General features: G+C 48.7%; 1 protein-coding gene across 2 annotated transcripts in view; it reads right to left on the bottom strand.

Moving 5' to 3' along the window:
• MPZL1 (myelin protein zero like 1) overlaps nt 1-22,042 on the bottom strand; it is a 61,668-nt gene that overhangs the window by 28,676 nt on the left and 10,950 nt on the right. The window contains exons 1-2 of one of the 2 annotated variants that reach the window (XM_075909093.1): nt 12,798-12,816; nt 10,624-10,784 (exon numbers count right to left, since the gene is read on the bottom strand). In XM_075909093.1, the coding sequence (XP_075765208.1) occupies nt 10,624-10,784; nt 12,798 (162 nt within the window). In that variant the 5' untranslated portion in view covers nt 12,799-12,816. Of the gene's footprint in view, nt 1-10,623; nt 10,785-12,797; nt 12,817-22,042 lie in introns of those variants that run through there. The other variant, XM_075909088.1, reaches the window with a different exon arrangement.

A 22,042-nucleotide genomic window follows, 5' to 3' on the forward strand; every position in this document is an offset into this window, starting at 1 on the left:
AGTCTCCAAGGCCTGAGGAGAGGTAAGTGAAGGCACCATCTCAGGAAAACATCCTTAAGGCAAGAGGTGATAAATAGTCTGGCATAGTTTGTTCCGAATCAACAGGTCCTGTATGTTATGCCTGCCCTAAATTACAGGCTTATCATAGCAAATATGAGTGTTAGACTTCTCCTGCAGTGATCATGTGGGCTACGTCTAGACTGGTAGAACGCAATTGCCCTCCTTGCATCCAGCGTATGTAATACAGCCTCCTTGGGGGAGGCATGAGATTTAGGGAAATGGGCAGGTAAATAAATCGGTTCATTTACGTGGAAGTTGGATATAACCTTAGGGAGGAACTTGAGGTCAGGTCTGAGGTAAATGTAGTGAAAGGAGTGTCAGCCATGAGGGCTGCAATTTCTCCTACCCTTCTTGCTGATGTTATTGCCATTATGAATGCCACCTTCATAGATACGTGTTGTGGTGGCATAGTGTCTAATGGCTCAAAGGGTGGCATCATGAGTGTATCAAGGACCAAATTCAGGTCCCATTGTGGCACCGTGGGGCCAAGGTTTGGATGCATTTTCTGTAAAACTGAGAAAACACTTCACCACGGGATGTGTGGAGAGAAGCCATCTACCGGATCATGGAAGGCCATGATCACCACCAGGTGGACTCAAACAGAGCTGATGGAGTGGCCCGTGTTGCTAAGGTCCATGAGGTAGTCGAGTAAGGTAGGTATGGCATCTGTGGTGGGATTCAAATTGTACATCATGCACCATTGCTGAAAACGCATCCACTTGTTTTGAGAGGTGCTTCTTGTGGAGGGGCGCTGACTGTTTAGAAGAATTTGTTTAACCCTGTCTGAACAGGTGAGTTCTTCATTCTGGAACCATGGAGAAACCACGCCGTGAGTTTCACAGTTTTGATATTGAGGTGACTGCCATAGTGCTGTGTGAGGAGATTCGGCACCACCGGAAGAGGGATAGGTTGATCTATCGACAGGGAATGTAGATAAGGGAACCAGGGCTGTCTCAGCCAGGCTGGGGCTATTAAGATTACTGTGGCCCAATTGGATCAGATTTTGTTGATCACTCTGCTGATAAGCAGAATTGGTGGAAAGGCATAAAGTAGTGGAGCTGTCCAGCAGATGGTGAAGGCATCCCCTTCTGACCTCTTGCCTAGTCCTGCCCGAGAGCAGAGTCTGTGGCATTTGTAGTTATGAGGTGTTGCAAAGAGGTCTATAGTTGGAAAGCCCCATGTGTGGAAGATTGAAAGGAGGACATTGGTATTGAACTCCCACTCGTGCTGATCTGAGAAATGTCTGCTCAGTTTGTCGGATCTCACATTCTGTTGTCCTGGTATGTACATGGCCATTGGGGTTATCTAGTTTCTGATGTACCGGTTCCAGAATCAGACTGCCTTGGCACATAGAGTGTGAGATCAGGCACCCACCTGCCAGTTGACATAAAACATAGATGGTGTGTTGTCCATGAGGACACAGATAGTTTTGCCCTTTATCGGGGGAAGGAAACGGACACAAGTCCTGCGAATGGCCCTGAGCTCTAGGATACTGATGTGAAACTTTCTCGTGTTGGGCCTATGTACCCTGTATTGACGCTGCGCCACAGTGGGCTCCCCAGCCCATGGGTATGCATCTGTTATAGTAACTGAACGGTCTGGTCGGTGGAAGGGTATACAGATGAGGAGGTTGTTCTGACACATCCACCTCTGGAGGAACCTGAACACTGGTAGAGAAAGCGACATGTGCTTTGCGAGGCAGCGACAGGTTGGTATGTAGCTGATTGCAAGCCAATGTTGTAGGCAACACGTGCAGCCTTGCGAACAAGACCACAAACTTCATGGCCACCATATGCCCTAGTAATTGAAGGCACATCCGGACCATGGAGAAGGGGGCCTGTCTGACCTGTTGAACGAGGTCGCAGATGACCCTGAATCTTTGTGGCGGGAGGTAGGCACTTGCTGTAACTGAGTCTAGCAATGCGCCAATGAACTCTATCTTTTGCCAAGTTGGGAAAAACATTCCCTGGTAATAGCCATCATGATAGTAGTTTGCTGATAGGTAGGGCCTTTGATTAGACAATCATCTAGGTAAGGGACGATATTGATCTTCTGAGAAAGGCCGTGACTACAGCTAGGGTCTTTGAAAATACTTGAGGGGCTGCAGAAAGGCCAAAGGGGTAGACTCTTTACTGATAATGATCTATTGCTCCTAAGGTAACTAGCTTTTGCACCTCTGCCTGTAACATCCTTCGGCTAGGATGTTAGGTAGGGGGCATGGAAGTAAAGCGGATATATAACCCAATCTGATAATCTCTAGGACCCATTTGTCTGTGGTAACTTGGGCCCACTGTTGGTAGAAAGGTCTCAGGTGGTGACCAAAGGTGACATTGGACTGCACTGGACTTATGGAGTGGCCCTGACCAAAACTTCAAATTTGCTGCTTGTTAGAGGTGGGTGGACTGACTTGTGGAGGGCTGGTGTGACGGGGTGACCCCGCCCTGCACTCAAGCCCAGGGAAACCACCTGGTGCCGGGGGCAGAGAGGGTCCCACCCACACAGCCTGACTGGGCATGCTCCCAGGGGAGCCAAAGTACAAGAGGCTGCAGGCCTGCTCAGAAGGGGCAGACCGCGGCCAGAGCTGGAGCTAGCGCCCAACCGCCCAAGTCGCAGATCGGGCCGCCAGAGAGGGAGGCGCCAGGCCTGCTAAACCTGCCGCTGCCAGGCCCAAGCCAGGCTCGACCCCAATGACGGAGCCGTCGGCCAAGCCCCCGTGACCCAGGCACCGGACCAGCCACCGCCAACCCCGATGCTGACTGGGGAAGTGCCGCTACAGCCACCCAACTCACACCGCCAGGTGGGGCCGCTACAGGCCGGGGGCAGGAAGTGACCTGGGGAAGGGAGCAGGAAAAGCCCGAGTGCTCAGCACGTTGTGGGGAGGAACCCCCGCCGAGCCAATGGTGGGAGCCGCCTGCCACTGATAGGGCCCGGGGTTGGGGCCCAGTGGAGAGGGAGGGCCCTGCACCCCAGCGAGTGGGGGCTCAGGCTGAAGGACTGAGCCGCAGAGCCTGGATACTAAGGACTAGGCTGGGAGGATGTATTTCCCCTAATACAGGGGCATTGCACTTGGGAACTAGACCCAAGTGGTCTGAATTACACCCCGGATGGGGGCAGCAACCCCACGCGAGAGGGGAGCCCCCCGACAGCTGGTTTTGCTGATTCCTCCTCCTATCAGGGCATTGCTTGGGCCAGTTATCATATGGCCTCTGCTGCTGCCTGTAATAGTTGTAATTATAATCCCACGGTTTCTGTTAGGGAGTGTATTTATGCTTCTTATTGGGAAGGGTGTACATGCCCAAGGCGCATAGTGACATACAAGAGTCCTTCATGGAGTGTAGGATCTCATCTGTATTTTTAGCAAACAATTGTTCCCTGTCAAAGGGGCGATCCCCCCAGAACAGAAGCTGGATTTTGCCACAAAGCATTTAAAGGTGCAAGGATAGCTTCATTGAGGGGTAAAACTATCTTTAAGGATATTGATTGTTGTAATATGGTGAATAATTTGTATTGTTTGACCTGCACCTCTTGTAATGTCTTGTGATTGTGCTACCCCATTTGAAAAGTTCCTGAAAATGTTTCAGGTCATCTGCTAGAGGAGAAGGAGAGATCTGGTCTACCGCTTCTTCCTACCTAGATCTGGGTTCATGTGAAGAACTTTCTGAATCTGACTGAGGTAAGTTGCCATGCTCACTGGAGCCCACTTGAAATTACTGAGGGCAGGTGAGCAAGTAAGGAGCATGCAAATTGTGGGTACCGCCTAGAGCTTGGGTGGCCAACCCAAAGCTCATGAGTCACACATGGCTCTTTGACTTAAAAAAAATGTGGCTCCGGCTGGTACTACTGAGGCCAGTGGCTCTGTGCCACATTCCAGCAAGCGCACAGCCAGCCACTCAGCACATGCACCCCAGCACCTGGAGGGAGATGTGTGTGGCTATAATGGTGGCACTGGGCATTAGGTTAGAGCTATGCTGGCAGGCAGGGAACTCAGCTATCTTGCAGGATCAGGAAAGTGCCAGGAACCAGGCACAGGGCTCAGCAGGGCTGTGGGAGGTGCCAGGACAGCGCTCACCTGGGGGGGGAGGGGGTGAGAGAAGAAGGTGCTGGGGCGGTGCTCAGAACTGGGTGTTGTGTGAGCCGGGCTGCCCAGGGGCTAGACTCAAGGGGTATGTCTACACTGCCACCCTCGTTCAAACTAGGGTGGCTAACGTAGGCATTCGAAGTTGCAAATGAAGCCCGGGATTTAATATACCTCGGTGTAATGGTAGTTTGAATTAGAGAGCCTAATTCAAGCTACCTACTCCCTGCCGCATGTAGCCGCGGGCACAGAGTCCGCACTAACGGGGATTTAAAAATGGCGGCGCCCGGCAAGATGCAAATGAAACCCGGGATATTTAAATCCTGGGCTTCATTTGCAACTTCGAATGCCTACGTTAGCCACCCTAGTTCGAAAGAGGGTGGCAGTGTAGACATACCCAAGGGGAAGGAGAGAGAGGCAGGGAACCAGCTCTGGATTCAGCAGGTCTGGCAAGAGGTGCAGGAAAACAGGGCTCAGCTGGGCTGAGAGAAGGGAACAGAGGCAGCTCAGCTGGCGTGCATGAGCGCACACAGAGAACTGGTGCTGAGCTCCTCTGAGTTGTGAGGGAAAGCCTTTTAGGGAGGTGCAGGGAAGAGAGAAGTCTCAGCTGCTATAAGGGGGAAGGGAGGTACAAAGAAGCCTAGTGGGGAGGGGGAAGCAGCAGCAGGCCTGAAATTACCTCCCCGGTCAAAAAAAAAAATCCCTGATCTGGAATCAGTCAGGTCCAGAGGGTGTCAGACCAGGGCTGGCTCAGCGCCATGGTCACCAGCCTGTCGATTGCAATCAATTGGTTATGAGGTGTCCCAGCCCCTTCCATTCCCTCCCAACCCAAGAAGACCACACTGACACTACTTCCTGAGAAAATGGAGGTAGCACATCGGCTTCCTGCAGCTTGAAGGGCGGGGAGGGGGGGGGGGGGAAGGAGAGGGGGAGTCCCACAGCTATGAGCTAGGTTGTGTCTCTCAGGAAGTTCACAGGCTGCTCTTCCCCTCCCCTAAACAGCTGGCATGCCTCCTGAAAAGCTGTGTCTGTGGCATGACAGTGACTTCCTTCCCCCTGCTGCCTTCCTGCATGGGGGGAGGGGAAGGAGAAGGAGTAGTAGTCCTGGGACTGCGCCTGCTCCAACTGCTCAGGAAGTGCGTGGCTGTCACGGGGAGCAGGGCACATGCTTCCTGAGCAGTTGGAGGTGGCACAGTCCTGGGACTCCCAACCCCCCCCAGGCAGGCAGCAGGGGAAAAAAGTTGCCTGTGCGCCACAGACCCAGCTGTTCAGGAAATGCACCGGCTGTTTGTAGGAAGGGGAAGCAGCACATGCGCTTCCCGAGACCCCAGACCAGGTGTGCAGCTGCAGGATCCCCAGGTACTAGCCCCAGCTGTCCCTGTCCCCTCCCCCGGCCAATCCCCTTCCCCCCCCCCACAAGTACCCTGCTTCAGCACCCTGACCCCACCAGCACAGTTGGGGCCAGATTAGTGAGGCTTGGGGTTTTTTGGAGGGATTTTTTTTGCATCTCACTTGTATGGCCCCAACTGACTTTTCTGTGGGTCAGTAACCCGACTCAAAACAGGTTCCCCGCCCTACTCACAAAGACAACACTGAAACAGTTTGTGTTTGACATTTTATTTAAAAATGAAGCCTGGCCAACAAGCCACCAATTGGGGCCAAGCCCTCCCCCGCACTCCCTCCCCATCTAGCTGCAGCATCATAACGCTCCTGCACCCTGCACCCTCCCCCCCCCCGACCTCAAACATGAGCCTATCATACACTGGAACCCCTTTTCCTGAGCCTCTCCATCCCCAAACTCCTGCACCCACACATCCCCAGTCTTCTGCCAAAACACTCCTGCACCATCCACACACTGCAAATCTGTCCTGAGCCAATCATACTCCCAGCATCCCTGCCCTGAACCTCTCACACATTCCAGCCCAAACTCCTGAACCCTCACTGCCACAAGCCTGCAGCTTGCTCAGCGCAACCCTCTACCTGACCCAAACACTCTCCAGCCTGGAGCCCTCTCCCTGAGCCAGCATCCTCTTCTCTACTTCCTTCTGCACCTAAATTCCCTCCCAGAGCTTGCACCTCTCACCCCTTCCCAGTGCTTTTTTGTGATGGTATGCCCCAGGACCATGTACTGGCACCTATTTTCCCCCAGCATGGCTTTTTTTTGGCTCAACAACCCCCCGGTATGTGTCTCTTCGCACTCTATCCACTGCTATTTTGGCTCTTCATCACTAATGGGTTGGCCACCTCTGGCCTAGAGGTGCAATGTTGCTGGGATGTAGAGGATATGTGCCTTGAATGGTAGGTATGCTGTTGGTACCTTTACCATGCATCTCAGGGGCTCCACTGAGACAGGAGCTGATGTTGGGGATACATCCATCGTTGGCTGGGCCAAATGGGATGTTGAAGGGAGTGGTCCCTGTATGAATGCCAGGAAGCTAGTGATGGAGAGGAGTGGCCTGATGAGAGCCTGCTCCTATGCCCGCTACCAGCGTCAGATTTTGGGGATAGCGGTGTAGGTGAGCGGAGGCCACTCTGAAGTGTCAGCATGCCCCTGCACTGTGGAGCGTGGTGAGCCAGTTACTCCTCTTGAATCAGACTGAGGAGATTTTTGTACATGCTGTGTTTTGCGCAGCGCTTTGTGCTGCAGTGCCATGAGACAGTTTAAAAAAAACAAAAACAAAAACAAAAAAAAACCACTGCCTGGTCAGATTGGGTGCAGAGAGAGAGAGAGAGAGAGCTCACCGGAGCTGATGGAGGAGGCATATGCAGCTTATTTGAAGCTGCTGCCTCAGTGGCACCAGTTGATGTGGCGGTCTTAGTTTGTGCCTCAGCTCTCCTGGCTGGGACTGACTTGCATTTCTCCGCGGTACCAGAGACTGATGGCACCAGGGAATGAGAGACTCTAGGCAGCTCAGACAGGGAGCATGCCAGGGAAGCCCTTGCGGCTTGAGAGCCTTCGCGGGGTGATGAAGCTGCTCTACCCAAGGGCTTTTGCTGTGTCTGCACCTGCTCTGGTTTGTCCCTTGGTCATTGAAGAGACTTTTCCCAGAGAATAGTCTTGAGCCACATTTTGTGGTCTTTTGTGGCCCCTGCTGTCATTCAGGCAATGAGGGCACTTCTGTGTCACAGGAGACTCCCACAGGCATTTGACACGAGGCATGGCTATCTGAGGTAGGCACTGAGTCTCTGCATGCATTGCATTTTTTGAAGATGGGGGAAACCCAGCATTGTTGGAGAAAAGCCACCGTCACCGCGGCTGCCACTTCCCCTCCCCCCATTCCCCACCCCTTCTAAGTGTTGAAAAAGGTTGAACTAAGTAAAACTCTGAAGTAACAACCTAACTAATAGAGGATTTCTGTTTTTCCTGTCAGGAAGAAGAGCACTGCTCTGTATGGTCTTCAGCCAGGGATGGTTGAAAAGGAACTGACAGGCTCCTTCCACATTCCACAGGCTCCAGAGGAGTGGGGAGGCTGCTGAGTGCGCAGCAAAGGGGCACTGCTCGCACAACTTTGATCCCCAGCGCAGGTACACACTGAGACCTGAGTGGAGCTCCCATAGGAACACAACTCAGAGAACCTGTGTATTCTCCAAACCGTAAAGCAAGTGCAGCTTCTACCTTGAGATTCTGCTAGCCTGCTTGTATCAGTCAAGTTGTGAGAGGTTTGGATATGATTCAACAAAGTATGTTAACCTTAGTGTGTGCGTTTATTTGCTAGATGATCTGCTTTGATGTTTGCTGTCCTTTATAAGCACTTAAAACTATCAGAGTAGTTAAATTTGTTTACTGTTTTAATCAAAGCCAGTAAGTGTAGAGCGAAGCGCTTGACAATCTTAACTCATGGAGCTGCTGCATTCTCCCTCCATATTGAGGGAGGGGCATACTAGGAGTTTGTGCCATACAGTTATACGGTCTTGCAGTGCACAGGAAGTTTTGGATTTATATGCCATGGAAGAGTGCCTGGGGAGCTAGTTCATCCTCTGTTCCTGCTACTTCTCTCCAGCTCCACAACTTGAGGATGCCAGCATTGTACAGCTCACCCCTTCTTCCTCTGCACTGCTCCAACACCCTGCACCGCTTCAAACTTAAACATGCCTCCGAGCTGCTCCACACTCCTGGGAAGCTTGCAAGGGCATAGAGGAGGAAGGGAGGCTGTGAAGAGCAGTATTCCCTCTAAGATCTTCCATCCATGAGCGGAGTGAGTTGTGTTTTGTGAACCAATATTGAAGTCATGTGCACTTGTTTGGATGTGTGCCACTGTGGCACCCAAGCTATAAACCTCTCCCTTTTCACCTCTACTGCCATGTCTCCCACCCTCCCTTCATCTGCTCCCCTGGTACTTGCTGCTGCCCTCCTTCCACCCCTCCATTGTTGTCCTAGCTCCTGCCTTTTCCACTCCCCTCAGCCCTCCTGGAACCTACCTCTGCCGCATCCTCCTTGACCCATGCACCAGCCCTTCCCCCGTGCCCATCTCTTCTCTAGCTCCTCTCCTAACACTTCCCTCTACCTTCCACTCCCACAATCCCCCAGCATCTGTACCTTCCCTTATCCCCTGTACCCTCCTGGTGCTTCCCCCTTCCCTCACTGCCCCTGCCCTCTCCACACCTGCCTCCTTGCCCAAGTTCTCCTCACCCACTTCTGTGCTCTCACACACGACTTGCTCTAACCCCTGTTTTCCTCATGCCCACCCTTGCTTTCAACCCCTCTTCTCCCAGCACCCATTACTCCCCCTCCTCTTGCCTCCATTGTCCCTCCCCTCTCCCACCCCCCTGCCTTTTCCCCTCGTCCTCCTGCCTTTCCCCTCATTGTCTCCTCTTGGCCCCCTGGCATTTGTCTTTCCTCCACCCTGCCCTTTGGTGCCTTCCCTTTTCTTCTCCTGCCTTGGCCCCTTCTGCCCTCAGCACAAGAGCTCCCCTCACTCCCACCTTCTCCTTAGCACTGCAGCTCCAGGGAAAACTATTTTTAGTATCATGGTCCTCTCTCCAGCAGCAGCCACTGCCTCAGCTGCTCCCAGGGGCCAGCCACTCAGCAGGCAGGCTGTCCTGTGGGCCAGGACTGGAGCTGGACCACGGTGCTATTTCTAGTACTGTGGCCTAGGCTCCAGGTCCAGCAGCCGCCATGCAAGTCACATGGTGGCTGCCAAGCTGCTCCTGGAGTGAGCAGTCACCTGCCACATGGCCCTGTCCCTGGGAGCAGTGGGGCTGCATGGCTCTGCTGAGAGGGTTGGCGGGAATGAGATTCTTGGTGTCTGCCCGCACAGGCGTGCGTCTTACAGGGAACCCCTAGTGAAGAGTGCATGTACTGGCTGGAAGCAGGAAAGTGGGGATGTAGGCCTACCCAAAGCATTGTACATGCTCATTCCCTGTTCCCCATCCCAGTCCAGGTCTGTCCTTTGCTTGTTGTGAGATGACAGAAAGCCTCTTTAGGAAACCAAGCTCTTCAAAGCTCTGGTCAAACTGGGTTTCCATGTTTGAGTCAAAATTTTTTACATGAATAAAGCTTGCTGGCCCTTCAGTAGCTGTCCCAGTACACAGCTCCAAGGGGCAAAAGATGACAAATAAGGCCCTCACCTCACACCCTCCTAAACATAGGGCATGGTCACACTGTTCCAAAGCTTCCCCATGCTCTTCCCTTATTCCCTAGCTGTTCCCCTTTGAGGCACTCTTAAAAAAAGGCGTGTGTGCATATATACTACAAGTGCTAAACCAGCGCGCTACAGAGAGGCCACAGTAGTGTAGATGCTACAGTGACTGAAGTTTCTGCCACTGTAGTACATCTACCCCCTCAAGAGGTGGTAGCTAGACCTGCCTACTAATACTGTGGGGGTAAGTTGTCTCACAGAGCTAAATTTGTCAGAGCCAAGCATCGTATCTAGGTCAATCAAATGTTTAAGTGTAGCCCAAGCCTAAGGATAGGTCTACACTGCTGCTAAGAGCAAGCCCCCCTAGCCCAGAGACTCACTAGCAGGGCTCAAGCTAGTGTGCTAGAAATAGCTGTATGGATGTTGCAGCTCATCAAGTCCACCAAACCCCTTAGGATTGAGTTTAAGTGACTTGCCTAAGTCTGCCAGAATCACAATGCCCACAGAGCTACTTGTAGTATGCTAGCTCATGTCCCACTAGTACAAGTACGAGAGGCTCATTCCCAGATGCAGTATAAACTAACCTCAACCTTTCTGCAGGAGATCTCACCACTGGGCTTTTTGGACATCAAGCTACATGGCACCAAGAAAAGAACCAATGTTAAAACACAGGATGTGACACTTTGTACAAGCATTTGGAGATATTTCAAGCTCAGCTAAAAACAAATGTTTATATAAGAGATGGGTGAAGGAGCAGCAAGATTAAGTTGGACCTGCTCCACACTCATACCTCAAAAAAATACACCAGAGCTGACCACAAAGTGTTTGTTCTTTTAAACACACCCCAGACTTCCCCCCCTCCCAGCCCTGCCCCAAACAGCAGGATCAACCCAGACAAAGGGCTCTTACTGATATTGGGGCTGTTGCTCCCTCTGATTGGAAGCTCCAGGAGATGGATGCTGCGCTGCTGATCACCTCTGGGGATGAAAATGTGCATGGAAGTCTTGCCTCTGTCCCATTTTCTACGAAGAGCTCATCTGGTGTCTCTACCTCAACAGCTGAGACTTTCACTGTTAGGAGCAGGGAAGAGGAAAAGAAAAATGAGAACATCAAGAGCGGTCTTCAAGGGCCAGCAAAGCACAAGCAACAGAGGATGAACTGGTATCACCTCAAGAACTACAAGAGAAACAACAAGGCAGTATCACCCCTCCCCATGGTGATGGGCTGTACAGAAGTCACATCAGGTTTATAGCATGGACATATTGGATAGAACTTGCTTCTCCTTCCTTGTGGTGTTTGTTATGGCCTGTTCTATGCCAACAGGTGCTTCCTGTAGCACAGCTAGATGGTGACAGTATTTATTGCTCCAACTTCCACCAGCAGGTTTTGAGAAGTTAACCTTGAGAAAGATTTTAGGCCTGCAGCTAATCTGTTTCCTGTTTGGTTCGCATCTCTCTTTTCCCCACTACACTTTAAATCCCTGCTGCAATTGGAACACCACACCAAATTCAATACCACTCAAGATAAAGCAGGAAAAAACCCTACCCTTTAGGCTGAGTATAATGTTACCATTCCCTGACTCACTTCAACAGGAGTCCTAATTAAATCATCATCAAAATACATAAGAGTTGTTTGATTTACAAGCTTTTAATTCCTACAGCATTTCAGGTAAAGGATCTGTTTTCCAAGATTTCTCTTTACTGAGCCAATGATAGATGTGCTCAGTCAGTCATACAGACTAGAATTTGCCATCCCATTTTTCCTCCTCTCTTCCAAGAGAGTAAACTTCAGAATATTTTATAAAAGGAGATGATGATAAAAGTAACTCTGGTGTGCATTACTGTCATTAGATCAGCTTAATCTGTGAGAGCTAAATCAGTTCACACAGCAGGCCTGGAGAACAGCCTATAAAATGTCAGTTCTATTAAAGACCCAGATTATAACACTAAACTGAGGCAGCCTCTAGACACTTGAATATCAGTACTTAAACCAGAACTCATCACCATGATAGCCAGCAACCTGGAAACATAAGTCTGTTGCATGTATTCAGAGTGAAACCAAGCCCTGGAGATTTTGTATGGCTCACAGTAAGTTCGTCTTCTGTAGAAGAGTTTGTACAGTGCTCTAGAACAATGGTTCTCAACAAGAGGTCTGGGCCCTTGAGGGGGAGGTGCTGTAAGCAGATTTCAGGGGATCTGCTAAGCAGAAGTGGTATTAAACTTTCTGGGTCCCAAGGCAGAAAGCCAATGTTCCACTGCATGGAGATGAAGCCTGGAGCCCCAAGCCCTGCCATCCGGGGCTGAAACCTTTGGTGGCCCTTCCTGCTTTCCATAACACTGGCCCTAGCTTTTATTATCAGAAAACAAGTTGTGGTACATGAGGGCCATATGGTTTTTATAGTATTTTGTAGGGAGCCTCAGAAAAAAAGGTTGAGAATCTTTACAATGAAAGAATAAACTGAACAACCTTGTTTAGAGATCAGTGAAGGCTTGGTATTACTGACTGCCTTGTCAGCGCAGCCCTTGTGTCAACCACCACAGAACAGAAACTGCACTCTAAGGTAGGTGGATTTTCAACAAGGGGTTGAGTCAGAGCTTTCCTTTTCCCTTACATATAATCTAAATACTGGCCATGAAATACTCCTTTGCTTGGATCCCTACCACCAAATGTTTATTCTGAACACATACGAGGTCTTCTGGTAATTCAATGAATACATAGCTACAGCGCTGTAAGTAGATTTTTCTGCTAATGGAGTGGATATTATGGTAAAAGAAAACCCACTGTTTCAAGTCCAAGCCACAGAACAAATCTCCTTTTAAGGTAAACTCCCTCCCCCATCCTTTCCCTCTTCCCTCTCCTCTCCCCCCACACACAGAGCAAGCAATATTCCCTCAACAATAATGTGGGAATAAAAAGTCAGTCTTGACATACAGCTTTCCTGTACTGGGGACAGGAGATTCATTGCTCCCAGTAGAAAGGGGTAAGCACTGACCTGCTTATTCCAAGAAGCCACTGTTGTACATAACTAGCCCTTGTAAGCATGGTGAAGAAAAGCCTCATCTCCCTCTTCAGCCCATACTTACTAAGCAAGTGTGTTACTGAGGATCTGTTGTATACTTGGATATTAACTTTTCATTCCTAGAACAGAAGCCAGGTTTCCCAATTAGTTTGAACATGGACTTTGCTTCCTCATGTCTAAACTAAGATTCCCAGTTGACCACATCAAAGCCATCCCAAAATGGTTAGTTTATTCTCATTAGCTACACTCCCTGATGCTTTAATAGCATTGTGATAAGGCCAGGAGAAGGTAGCAACCCCTTGAATTACATAAGCAGCCAGCAATAGCTCATACACAATACAGCAAAGAAAAAAGTTGTAACTTCACTAAAGATTTGACTGTTATAGACTTGAACCCTGCAGCAACGTAACTGCATTATGCTCAGGTACAAAGACAGCTCCCTTTTATATTCTCCAGCCAACCCTGATCCCAGCCTCATTAAATCTATAACCATATCCTCAAATCCCAAGCAGAAGTCAGAGGACTGTGATATAGAAGACCACTCAGCTCTCCTTTCCCATCACTCCCTGCAACAGTCAGGAGTCATGAGCCTGAAAGAACTCAGGGTTACCTTAAGCAGCATAATTCACCTGGTGCTGGTCATAATCCAGCTACACTTCACCAGAATACAGGGAAATTCAGATTTCAGTATTAAGAAGGTATCTAACAAGAAAGGCCTATGTAATCCTTTCACTTCTGGGACTGTCCTAAGGTCCTTCAGTTAAAGTGAACCTCTGATCTCATATATGGCATTTGTCTTCTCTATCCATCTCAGGCAAGATTTAAAAACTACCTTCGGATAAACACATTACAGCCCCAGAAACCAGGACATGCTTTTAAGACATTTGACTCTGAAGAGTTAGCATGCCCCTGCAAGTGATATTGATCAAGTTCCTAATGTCTTTTGTTCTGCAGTCCAACAACAACTGAACCATGAAAGGGTTTTCTCCTTCAGAAAAACCCAACAAAATAAACCCACCAGACTATTTTCAGTTTGACAGAAATTTTACTGGACCAATACATTTAAAAAGAAAGGAAACTGAAAGTTTAGGTCCTGTTTGCTATGCTAGTACAGATTGCACATCTCAAATAGGGATTCTCTGGTCCAGCAACATCCATTGTCCAGCATGACCACGGACATTCCTGAATGAGACACCGGGTCAGGCAGGTCAACAGCTGGAAGCCCGGTGCAAACCTGCGAGTACGTAGCAGCAGGGCTAGAGCACCCTGGGTGGAGCACAAATAGGACTGTCTGCCACCCAACAGCGGGGCTGAGACCACAGCAGCCCAAGAGGGGACGCCTGGCTGGGCCATGTCAGCCTGGGAGGTGGCTGGGCTGCAGCAGCCCAGGTGCAGCGGTGATAGCAGCTTGATTGGGGCTGCCTGCCGCCCAGCAGTGGGGCCAAGGCCGCAGCAGCCTGGGAGCAGAAGCCAGCCGTGGCATCCAGCAGAAGCGGCGTGATCGGGGCCACGTGCCACCTGGCAGCAGAGTCGGGGGTGCAGCAGCTCCCTTGGGCAACATGCTGTTCTGGCAGTGGGGCTGGAGCTGTCCGTCCACTCCAAAAACCACTCTTCCTAAAAAAGGAAGTTTATGCAGTTTTTCAAAAGGGTTTTTTCCCTAAAAAAACTACATCCAGACTACTTTGTCGAAAAAGCAATTGGAAGTTATGCAAATTCAGCACTAATTTGCATATCTCCTTTTTAAAAAAAAAAACAGTTTAGAGTGCTGCTAAAGGCAGAATTTGATACCAGTATCTGGCATTCCCACAGGCTGTGCCAGGATGGAGAACCTACAATCCTGTGGCCGGATTCAGCCCCCAGCTTGCCTGGGTCTGGCCCAAGAGGCTTGAGGCTCCCCCACCCATAATTAGGGAGCTGGTACTCAAGCCCTGTGGCCTCCCACCCAGCCCCCGTAACCAGTGTTCCCTCTAAGCTGCATGGCAGCAGAGTTTCACAGGTGATTAGTCAGCCCCACCCGGTCAGAGGCTCAGGGCTCTGTGAAGGCAGCTAACTGACTGGACAAGGCTAATACTGCCTGTAATCCACTCCTGCACCCTATCACACTCCCAGACCCACCAATCAACTTCCACATCTTCCCTCCCACCCAAACCCCAGACCCCAAGCCTGTTTCCCACACTGAGCTTGTTTTTGGCCCTACCACAGAACTTGAGGGTGGGAGCACAAAATTTACTAGCCTATGTCCTCTAGGCTGTGGTGTGTGAAGAAAATGGGGGTGGGGGTTGGTTTTTTTGTTTTGCTGCTTCTGACTTGTGTGGACCATGACTGATTTTTTCTGTGGGTCTGCAGCTTCTGATCCAAAAGAGGTTCCCTACTCCTGGGTTGTGCTCTACTAAACAAGCTGATCTCTAAATCCTATCCTCAAATGAAGTTACCCTTACTTGCAGGCAGAACAATATGGTACAGCTTCCCCACAACTCAAGCAAGTCTATTTAAGTTCTGCAGGGAAGCTAGATTTTCCCCCTCCAATACAACCTAGAGCAGTGGTCTCCAACCTTTTTACACCCAAGATCACTTTTTAAATCTCAGAACAGGTGAAGATCTACCGCCCCGCCCCTTCCTTGAAGCCCCTCCCCTTCCTTGAAGCCCCGCCCTCTCTATTCTCCTCCTGTCCATCACTTGCTATCCCCAGCCCTTACTTACACTCTGATAAACAGTTTATTTTTAAATTATGCGATACATACATTAAAATCACAATTAAAATCATGTGTTTATAGTTATGAAATAAATGGTCTGTTTTTTATTCATGCTATTTAAATCTAAAATGAAGAATTTATAATTATACATTTTGTGGGGACAGAGTACTGTGGCTGGGGGCAGCGGAGAGGGAACAGGGTGCTGGGAGGGCAGAGGACAGGGTTCTGCAGCAGGGGACAGAGTGCCAGTGGGGACAGAGTTCAGGGAGTGGGGACAGGAGTACGGACAGAGTTCGGGGAGTGGGGACGCGAATGGGGACAGAATTCGGGGAGTGGGGACAGGAATGGGGACAGCATTCTGTAGTTGAGGACAGGGGAGTGGGATGCCAGTGGAGGCAGAGAGTTCCCTGCATCTCCCTCCTCCCAGAATTCCCCACCCCCCGGAAACCAGCACGTGTCTGCCCAGGGGGCCAACCCCCCACCCGCGCAGGGAAGCCCCGCGCGCGCTCACCTGCCCCAGGGCCAACTCCCTCCCCCCCCGTAGGAAAGCCTGGTGCGCGTGCCTGCCCCGGATCCAAACCCGTGCAGGAAAGCCTCGCGTGCACCTCCCCAGGGGGCCGACCCCCCCCACCCGCAGAGGGAAAGCCATGCGTGCGCGCCTGCCCCGGGGCCAACTCCCCCCTCCACGCAGGGAAACCCTGTGCGCGCTCACCTGCCCCGGGGCCAACCCCCCGCCGCCCTCCCGTGCAGGAAAGCCTCGCGCGCGCGCACACGCCTGCCCAGGGAGCCAACCCCCCTACCTGCGCCGGGAAGCCCCGCGGGCCAAACCCCAGCGCGCCGGAAGCCGACACTAACCTCCAGAGTAGACGGAGGAAGTAGTGGGGCTTCTGGGGAGGGGAGGGGGGGAGGGAAATGGGGGCGGGGCGGGGCTTACAGGACGCCTTGCGAGAAACTGGTCGAGGCCTCGAGATCGACCAGTAGCTCGAGATCGACCAGTAGCTCGCGAGCAACCGGTTGGTGACCATGGACCTAGAGGTTAAAGGACAGTAAAATGCATTAGGGCCCAACTGCAAAGTTAGCTAATAATTCAGATTGGTATTTAGTCCAAACTTGCCCTCCCTTAAGCCACTGCACCTACAAAAAGTCTCCTTCTCCCCCTTCCATTCTCTATTAGGAACTAGTCAGCTGAAGAGCAGGTTCCTATTCTACCGCAAACTATGGCTTAAAAGTGCCTTACTCAATTTCCGGATCTCTGCCTAAATGCAGAAGCTAGTAGCTTGGCTGGAAGCCTCAGATGCAAGTGCAGTTTTTCTAAACATCACCCACAACTCTAGGGCAGCATTTCTCAAATGCTGCCACTGGGGACTTTTCTTCTGGCCACATCCTCCACACACACCCATGCAGCAGCTGGAGCTAAACCCTATTCAAGCTTTCTGGCTGGCTCCTGTCCCCTCTCTCCCCCACAAAAAAAAACCACACACCAGACCAGCAACAAGCTATTTTAAAGCCCTTACAAGCCCAACAAGCCAATACATCCAAAAATCAAGCCAAATTTCTCCTTTTCATAAGCAGACTTGGAATTTGAGGGAGAAGCAACAGCAGCCCCTCAGGGCCCAACACTGGAGGAGCAGGCAGCCAGTGAGTTTCTCACCTACCCAAGTGCGTTGAGGGGTTCAGGCTTTGGGCTTTAGTCTTAAGGTAGTGAAGTGGCAGGCTCTGGCTGGGTGGCTTCAGGCTCCAGCCTCCCACTGCCTCCCCTCATCTCTCTCCACCCAGGGCTTAATTTGTCCCAAAACTTGCTGAGGCTAAATCTGTTATGAAAAGCACTAAGTATGTCTTGTAATATCACTTTTCCACAGATTTACTAGCTAGCTCTAAATATGTTGCTATGATTGCAATATATGTGTACACATTTGTTTTTCCTTAAGCTAATTAAGTATTTTAGTTAAAAGTGAGAGTGGCCACGAGCAAGAGTTGGTGGCTGCACTCTGAGGCCACAAATTTGTCATGAGAATCCTAGTGTCTATAGTGGTAGGTTTGAAGAGCAAGAAATTATGTTCAAGCTCTTTTCTATGCAGGAAAATGGAGCCAAATAGTTATTACAGAAGAAAGTTCTCCATTTGGTGTAATCAAGACAAGAATGAATACAAAAAGGCAGAACCACCAGCAGAATCACAGACCAACCTTCTAGAAATAGCTGGCAGACACACCCAAGGGAAAGTTGAGATACCAAATACAAGTCCATATTCTGCCATGTGGCATTAAACAAGACAAGAGAGTCACTGGTAAAGTTAAATGAACTTAAACATTTCTTGTGGCAATGTAAATCTCAATTAAGACACACCACTATGTGCAGGTCCACTTTTTCTCTGCTAGAAATAATCTTCAGATAGGTTAATACAACCAACTTATCACAGGTTTACTTTGCCAGTCCAAGCAGTGACAAAAGCCTCTCTGGTGGATAGTCATAAATGACCCTATCAGCAGCAATTCGGCAGTCTAATTATCATCACAGTATAGTTACTAGGCCCTCCTCACGTCTCAGAGGCAGATTCCATTGCAATCATCCTGTTGTAGGGAGGGAATGGAAAGTTATTCAGAGTAACTACAGTTGCTAACCGGAACAGAGGTTCAAGACCAAAATGGTTTCCAAGTTAAGTTACTCATTTCAGACTCTAAAAATTAATGTTAGTCTTTGACGAATTAGACCAAGTGGTCTTATGGCAAAACAAGCTCATAGTTTGCTTAGAAAGCTGTCCTGTATGTTTTTCCTTCTTTCATTTCTCATTAAGCTATTATCCACCGGGTAACAGCTTATGAAGAGGCCATAGTGGCAGGAGTGGGAAAGCCTAAGTGTCACTGTTATGTGGACTGGGGAAAATGAGAGGTGATAGCATGTATTGTAACCAAAAGGTGAAGTTATATACTGATATACGCTGAGCTGATGAGCCAAAAAACATTGGAGGGCCAGGAACCAGAAGACTGGTATAAGAAGAATGATAGAAGATGGGAGGGAAGATCCAAAGAAACCCTGTAATCCAGACCAAGGGTGGCCAACCCGTTAAAGACAAAACCAAAATAGTGGCTGATAGAGCGCAAAGAGCCAAGGGAAAAACATTGAGCAAAAAAAGCTGCCTCTTCAAGAGCCACATGAAGCCCAAGCAACTTCTGTCGGCCACAGTGTCCGATCTTGCTGCCCCAAGCAGCACCCTGACCAGACAAGGAAAAAAGGTCAGAGCTGGGGAACACAGAACAGCTGTGGGTGCGGGAGCTGAGCTGTGGGTGCAGGAGCTGCAATTTTTCCTTCGAAGAGCCGCATGCGGCTCGCGAGCCGTGGGTTGGCCATCCCGATCCAGACTAACTTTCATTGAAAAAAAAACCCTTAACATACAACATAGTTCTATAGCACCTTAGAGACCAACAAAAAAAATGTAGATGGATATCATGTAGAAAGGAAGAATTGGGTTGTGCTCACAAAAGCTCATGATACCAAGATATTGCCTTTCCTATACAGTCACACAACCAGACTCTTGTCTACGATCTCATCATGTCTCAATCACTGAAACAACCTTTTGTCTGGCCTTGACAAAAGCAATCTCTCTTTACTCTAGTCTGCATAGAATGCTGCTGCAAATCTATTTTTTCTACCCCATATCTTTAAATCCCTCCACTGGCTCTCCCTTCTCTATCACATCAAATGCAAGCTACTTGCATTCACTTTCAACGCCCTCCACAGCCCATCCTCACCCTACCAATCATCTCATTTCCTACTGAGCTCTCAGCTCTCCATCTTCACTTGGCCAGCCTCTGCAACCTACTTGTTAAACTCTCAAGCATCTTTGTACTCCCTGCGTATCTCACTCTTCACATTTAGGAACGTCCTATAAACATCTGCAATGCTGCTCCATTATCCCCTTTTGCCATGATGGCTACGAAAAAGACCCTTGCTGTGTTGGAAGCACTATCATGTTGACCAATAAGGTTTCCTTATATTCCACCATCTGTCTCAGCTATACATAGTAGGCTATTGTCTATACACACAGCATGACATCTCTCCCATAAGCATAAAAAAAAACTCACCTCTGCAAGCAGCCAACTACGATGGTGAGAGAAGTTCTGCTGCTGACATGGTACTGTACACATGAATGCTTGGGTCAGTGTAACTTAGGTCTCTCAAGGGGATGGAATATTCACAGACATGTTTTGCCAACATAGGCTGTAGTTGTAGACATAACCACAGCGTAAACTTTTGAGGCAGGGACCATCTTTGTTTTATGCCTAGCACAAAGGGTCCTATGATAATCCAACAAAGGGCAGAGATAACTTTCACACAGTATGTGTAAAATTTAGTGAAATAAGGTTAAAGAGAAGTCAAAAGATTGAAGTAAATAGGATGTTAATAAGGTAACTAAATAAAGTAAGATAAAAGGGCAAGTGAAGGTCTGGATGTCATGTGTTGAAGTGATGTCACAGGATTGGTCTAGGTCCCAGAGTAATAAGTTCTGCTGGCAGATGTAGGTTTAAGTAACCAATGTGGTAATTAGTGCAAAATTCTGCAGGGGACAGCAATCCCACCACCCACTACTGAGGCTTTGTCCTCCTAAGGAAGAGAGCAGTTCTTAACAGCTCAAAACAAGAACACAGACTCCCCTCCTATCCCAGTCAAGACAATTCATGTTTGTGTTTTCACAAGATTTGATTTCCTCCTGTTGTAAACGAAGGTGCTAGTGTGTGAAAGCTGAGAGAGGGCTAGTCTAACACCCTCAATTCTTTTGAAAACTCCAGTCTGCCTTGTCTTCAGTAAGAATTTACCTCAAGTGAGTTGACTCAATAGCTAATCCCTTCTTTCTAGTGAAGGCAGGCAAATGTTGAATACTTAGAGCCTTAGCATGATTTTCATCCAACCCTGGCATTGAAGGATCACCACTAGAGTCCTATGCAGACACACAATTTGTATTCACATCTGTATCTGAAGAAAAGAACTGCTGATATAAAGCCAATATCTGCAGATCTGCAGGCTCTAGTCATCAGAAACTCTATTAGGTTTTCTAGTTAGCAACAAATCATACAATACTAGACCTGGAAGGACCTCAAAAGGTCATCAAGTCCAGTCCCCTGCACTCATGGCAGGACCAAGCACCATGTAGATTATCCCTGGCAGATGTTTAACCTGCTCTTAAAAATTTCCAGTGACAGATTCCACAACCTCCCTAGGCAATTCATTTCAATGCTTACCCACCCTGACAGGAAGTTTTTCTAATGTCCAATCTAACCCTCCATTGCTGCAATTTAAGCACATTGCTTTTGTTCTATCACCAGAGGTTGAGAATAGTTTCTCTCCCTTCTCCTTATAACAACTTTTTAGGTATCTGAAAGCTATTACATCCCCCCCTCAGTCTTCTATTTTCCAGACTAAACAAACCCAATTCTTTCTATCTTCTCTCATTGGTCATGTTTCCTAGATCCCTAATAATTGTTGTTGCTTTTCTCTGGACCTTCTGATTTGTCCACGTTTCCCAAAATGTGCTGCCCAGAACTAGACACTCTGATGAAGTCTAATCAGCACAGAATACAACAGAATAATTATTTCTTGAGTTTTGCTTACAACAATTCTGCCTCATTTGGCTGTGTTCAGGATCATTCCTACCAATACATATTCATAAAGTTTGCAACTACATTTTTTATTTTCTAAGAGAAGTTAGGGGATGGCAGCAATAAGGTAAACACTTAAAGACAGAGATGAAGAGATACAACTGAATGATGTTCAGGGTAATAGTTGCTGCTGAGAAGGCTCTTGCATTGACAATAGCTACAGTTAGACCATAAAGGAAGACAGAAGAGACTGGTGATGAAGAGTGTAGAAAGAGGAGCAGCAGAGGGAAAAAAATCATGAGGTGAGTCTAAGGAGGTCAAATAATTCCACAGAAGGCAGTCTTTAATCACAAAAAAGTTGATTCAGTGGATTTGTTGAGTCTTCATGCCCTCCTATGTGTAACTGAGGAGTCACTGGTAAGGCAAACCCGGGAAGGAAACAGCTACCATTTTCTATGTTCTATATAAACAAGAGCTTTGTTCCTTTTTTATTCAAGACTAAGTGTTAGTTTATAAACCACAACAAGTTGTATATCAACTATGATTACCTATATTTAACTATAATTTCAGTTATTTTCTTATAGAAGACACTCCCCAAACTACAAAGATTAACTACAATACTGCTTGAAATACTTTAAAAACTGTACATGTCAAAGAATGGCATTAAGGGTGAAAAAGGATGAAAATGTATGCATTGGTACAGCTTCAGGCATTTCACAAGTGTCTTGAAGTCCCACCTTTATCTTTACAATGAGTAGACAACATTTACTGGCAAGGTTCCTTGTTGTGAGAAGCCTTTTACTCAGTTGTTTTAATGCCCAATCTTTGCCCCACTTAGAATCTCAAGAGCTACATGGTCCCAAGAACTGCATCAAGTTTATAAGAGATGGAGCACACACTGCAGCCACCTTCATTCTTAAAATACAAGGGAATCCTGTGATGACTAAATGCCACCATAACAAAATTCTCATCAAGATGGAGCATTGCTTAGTGGACCCTACAGTACAGTGGTGGGCAACCTCCA

This window comes from Pelodiscus sinensis, chromosome 1 (genome assembly GCF_049634645.1).
Source record: "Pelodiscus sinensis isolate JC-2024 chromosome 1, ASM4963464v1, whole genome shotgun sequence".
Lineage (NCBI taxonomy): Eukaryota > Metazoa > Chordata > Testudines > Trionychidae > Pelodiscus > Pelodiscus sinensis.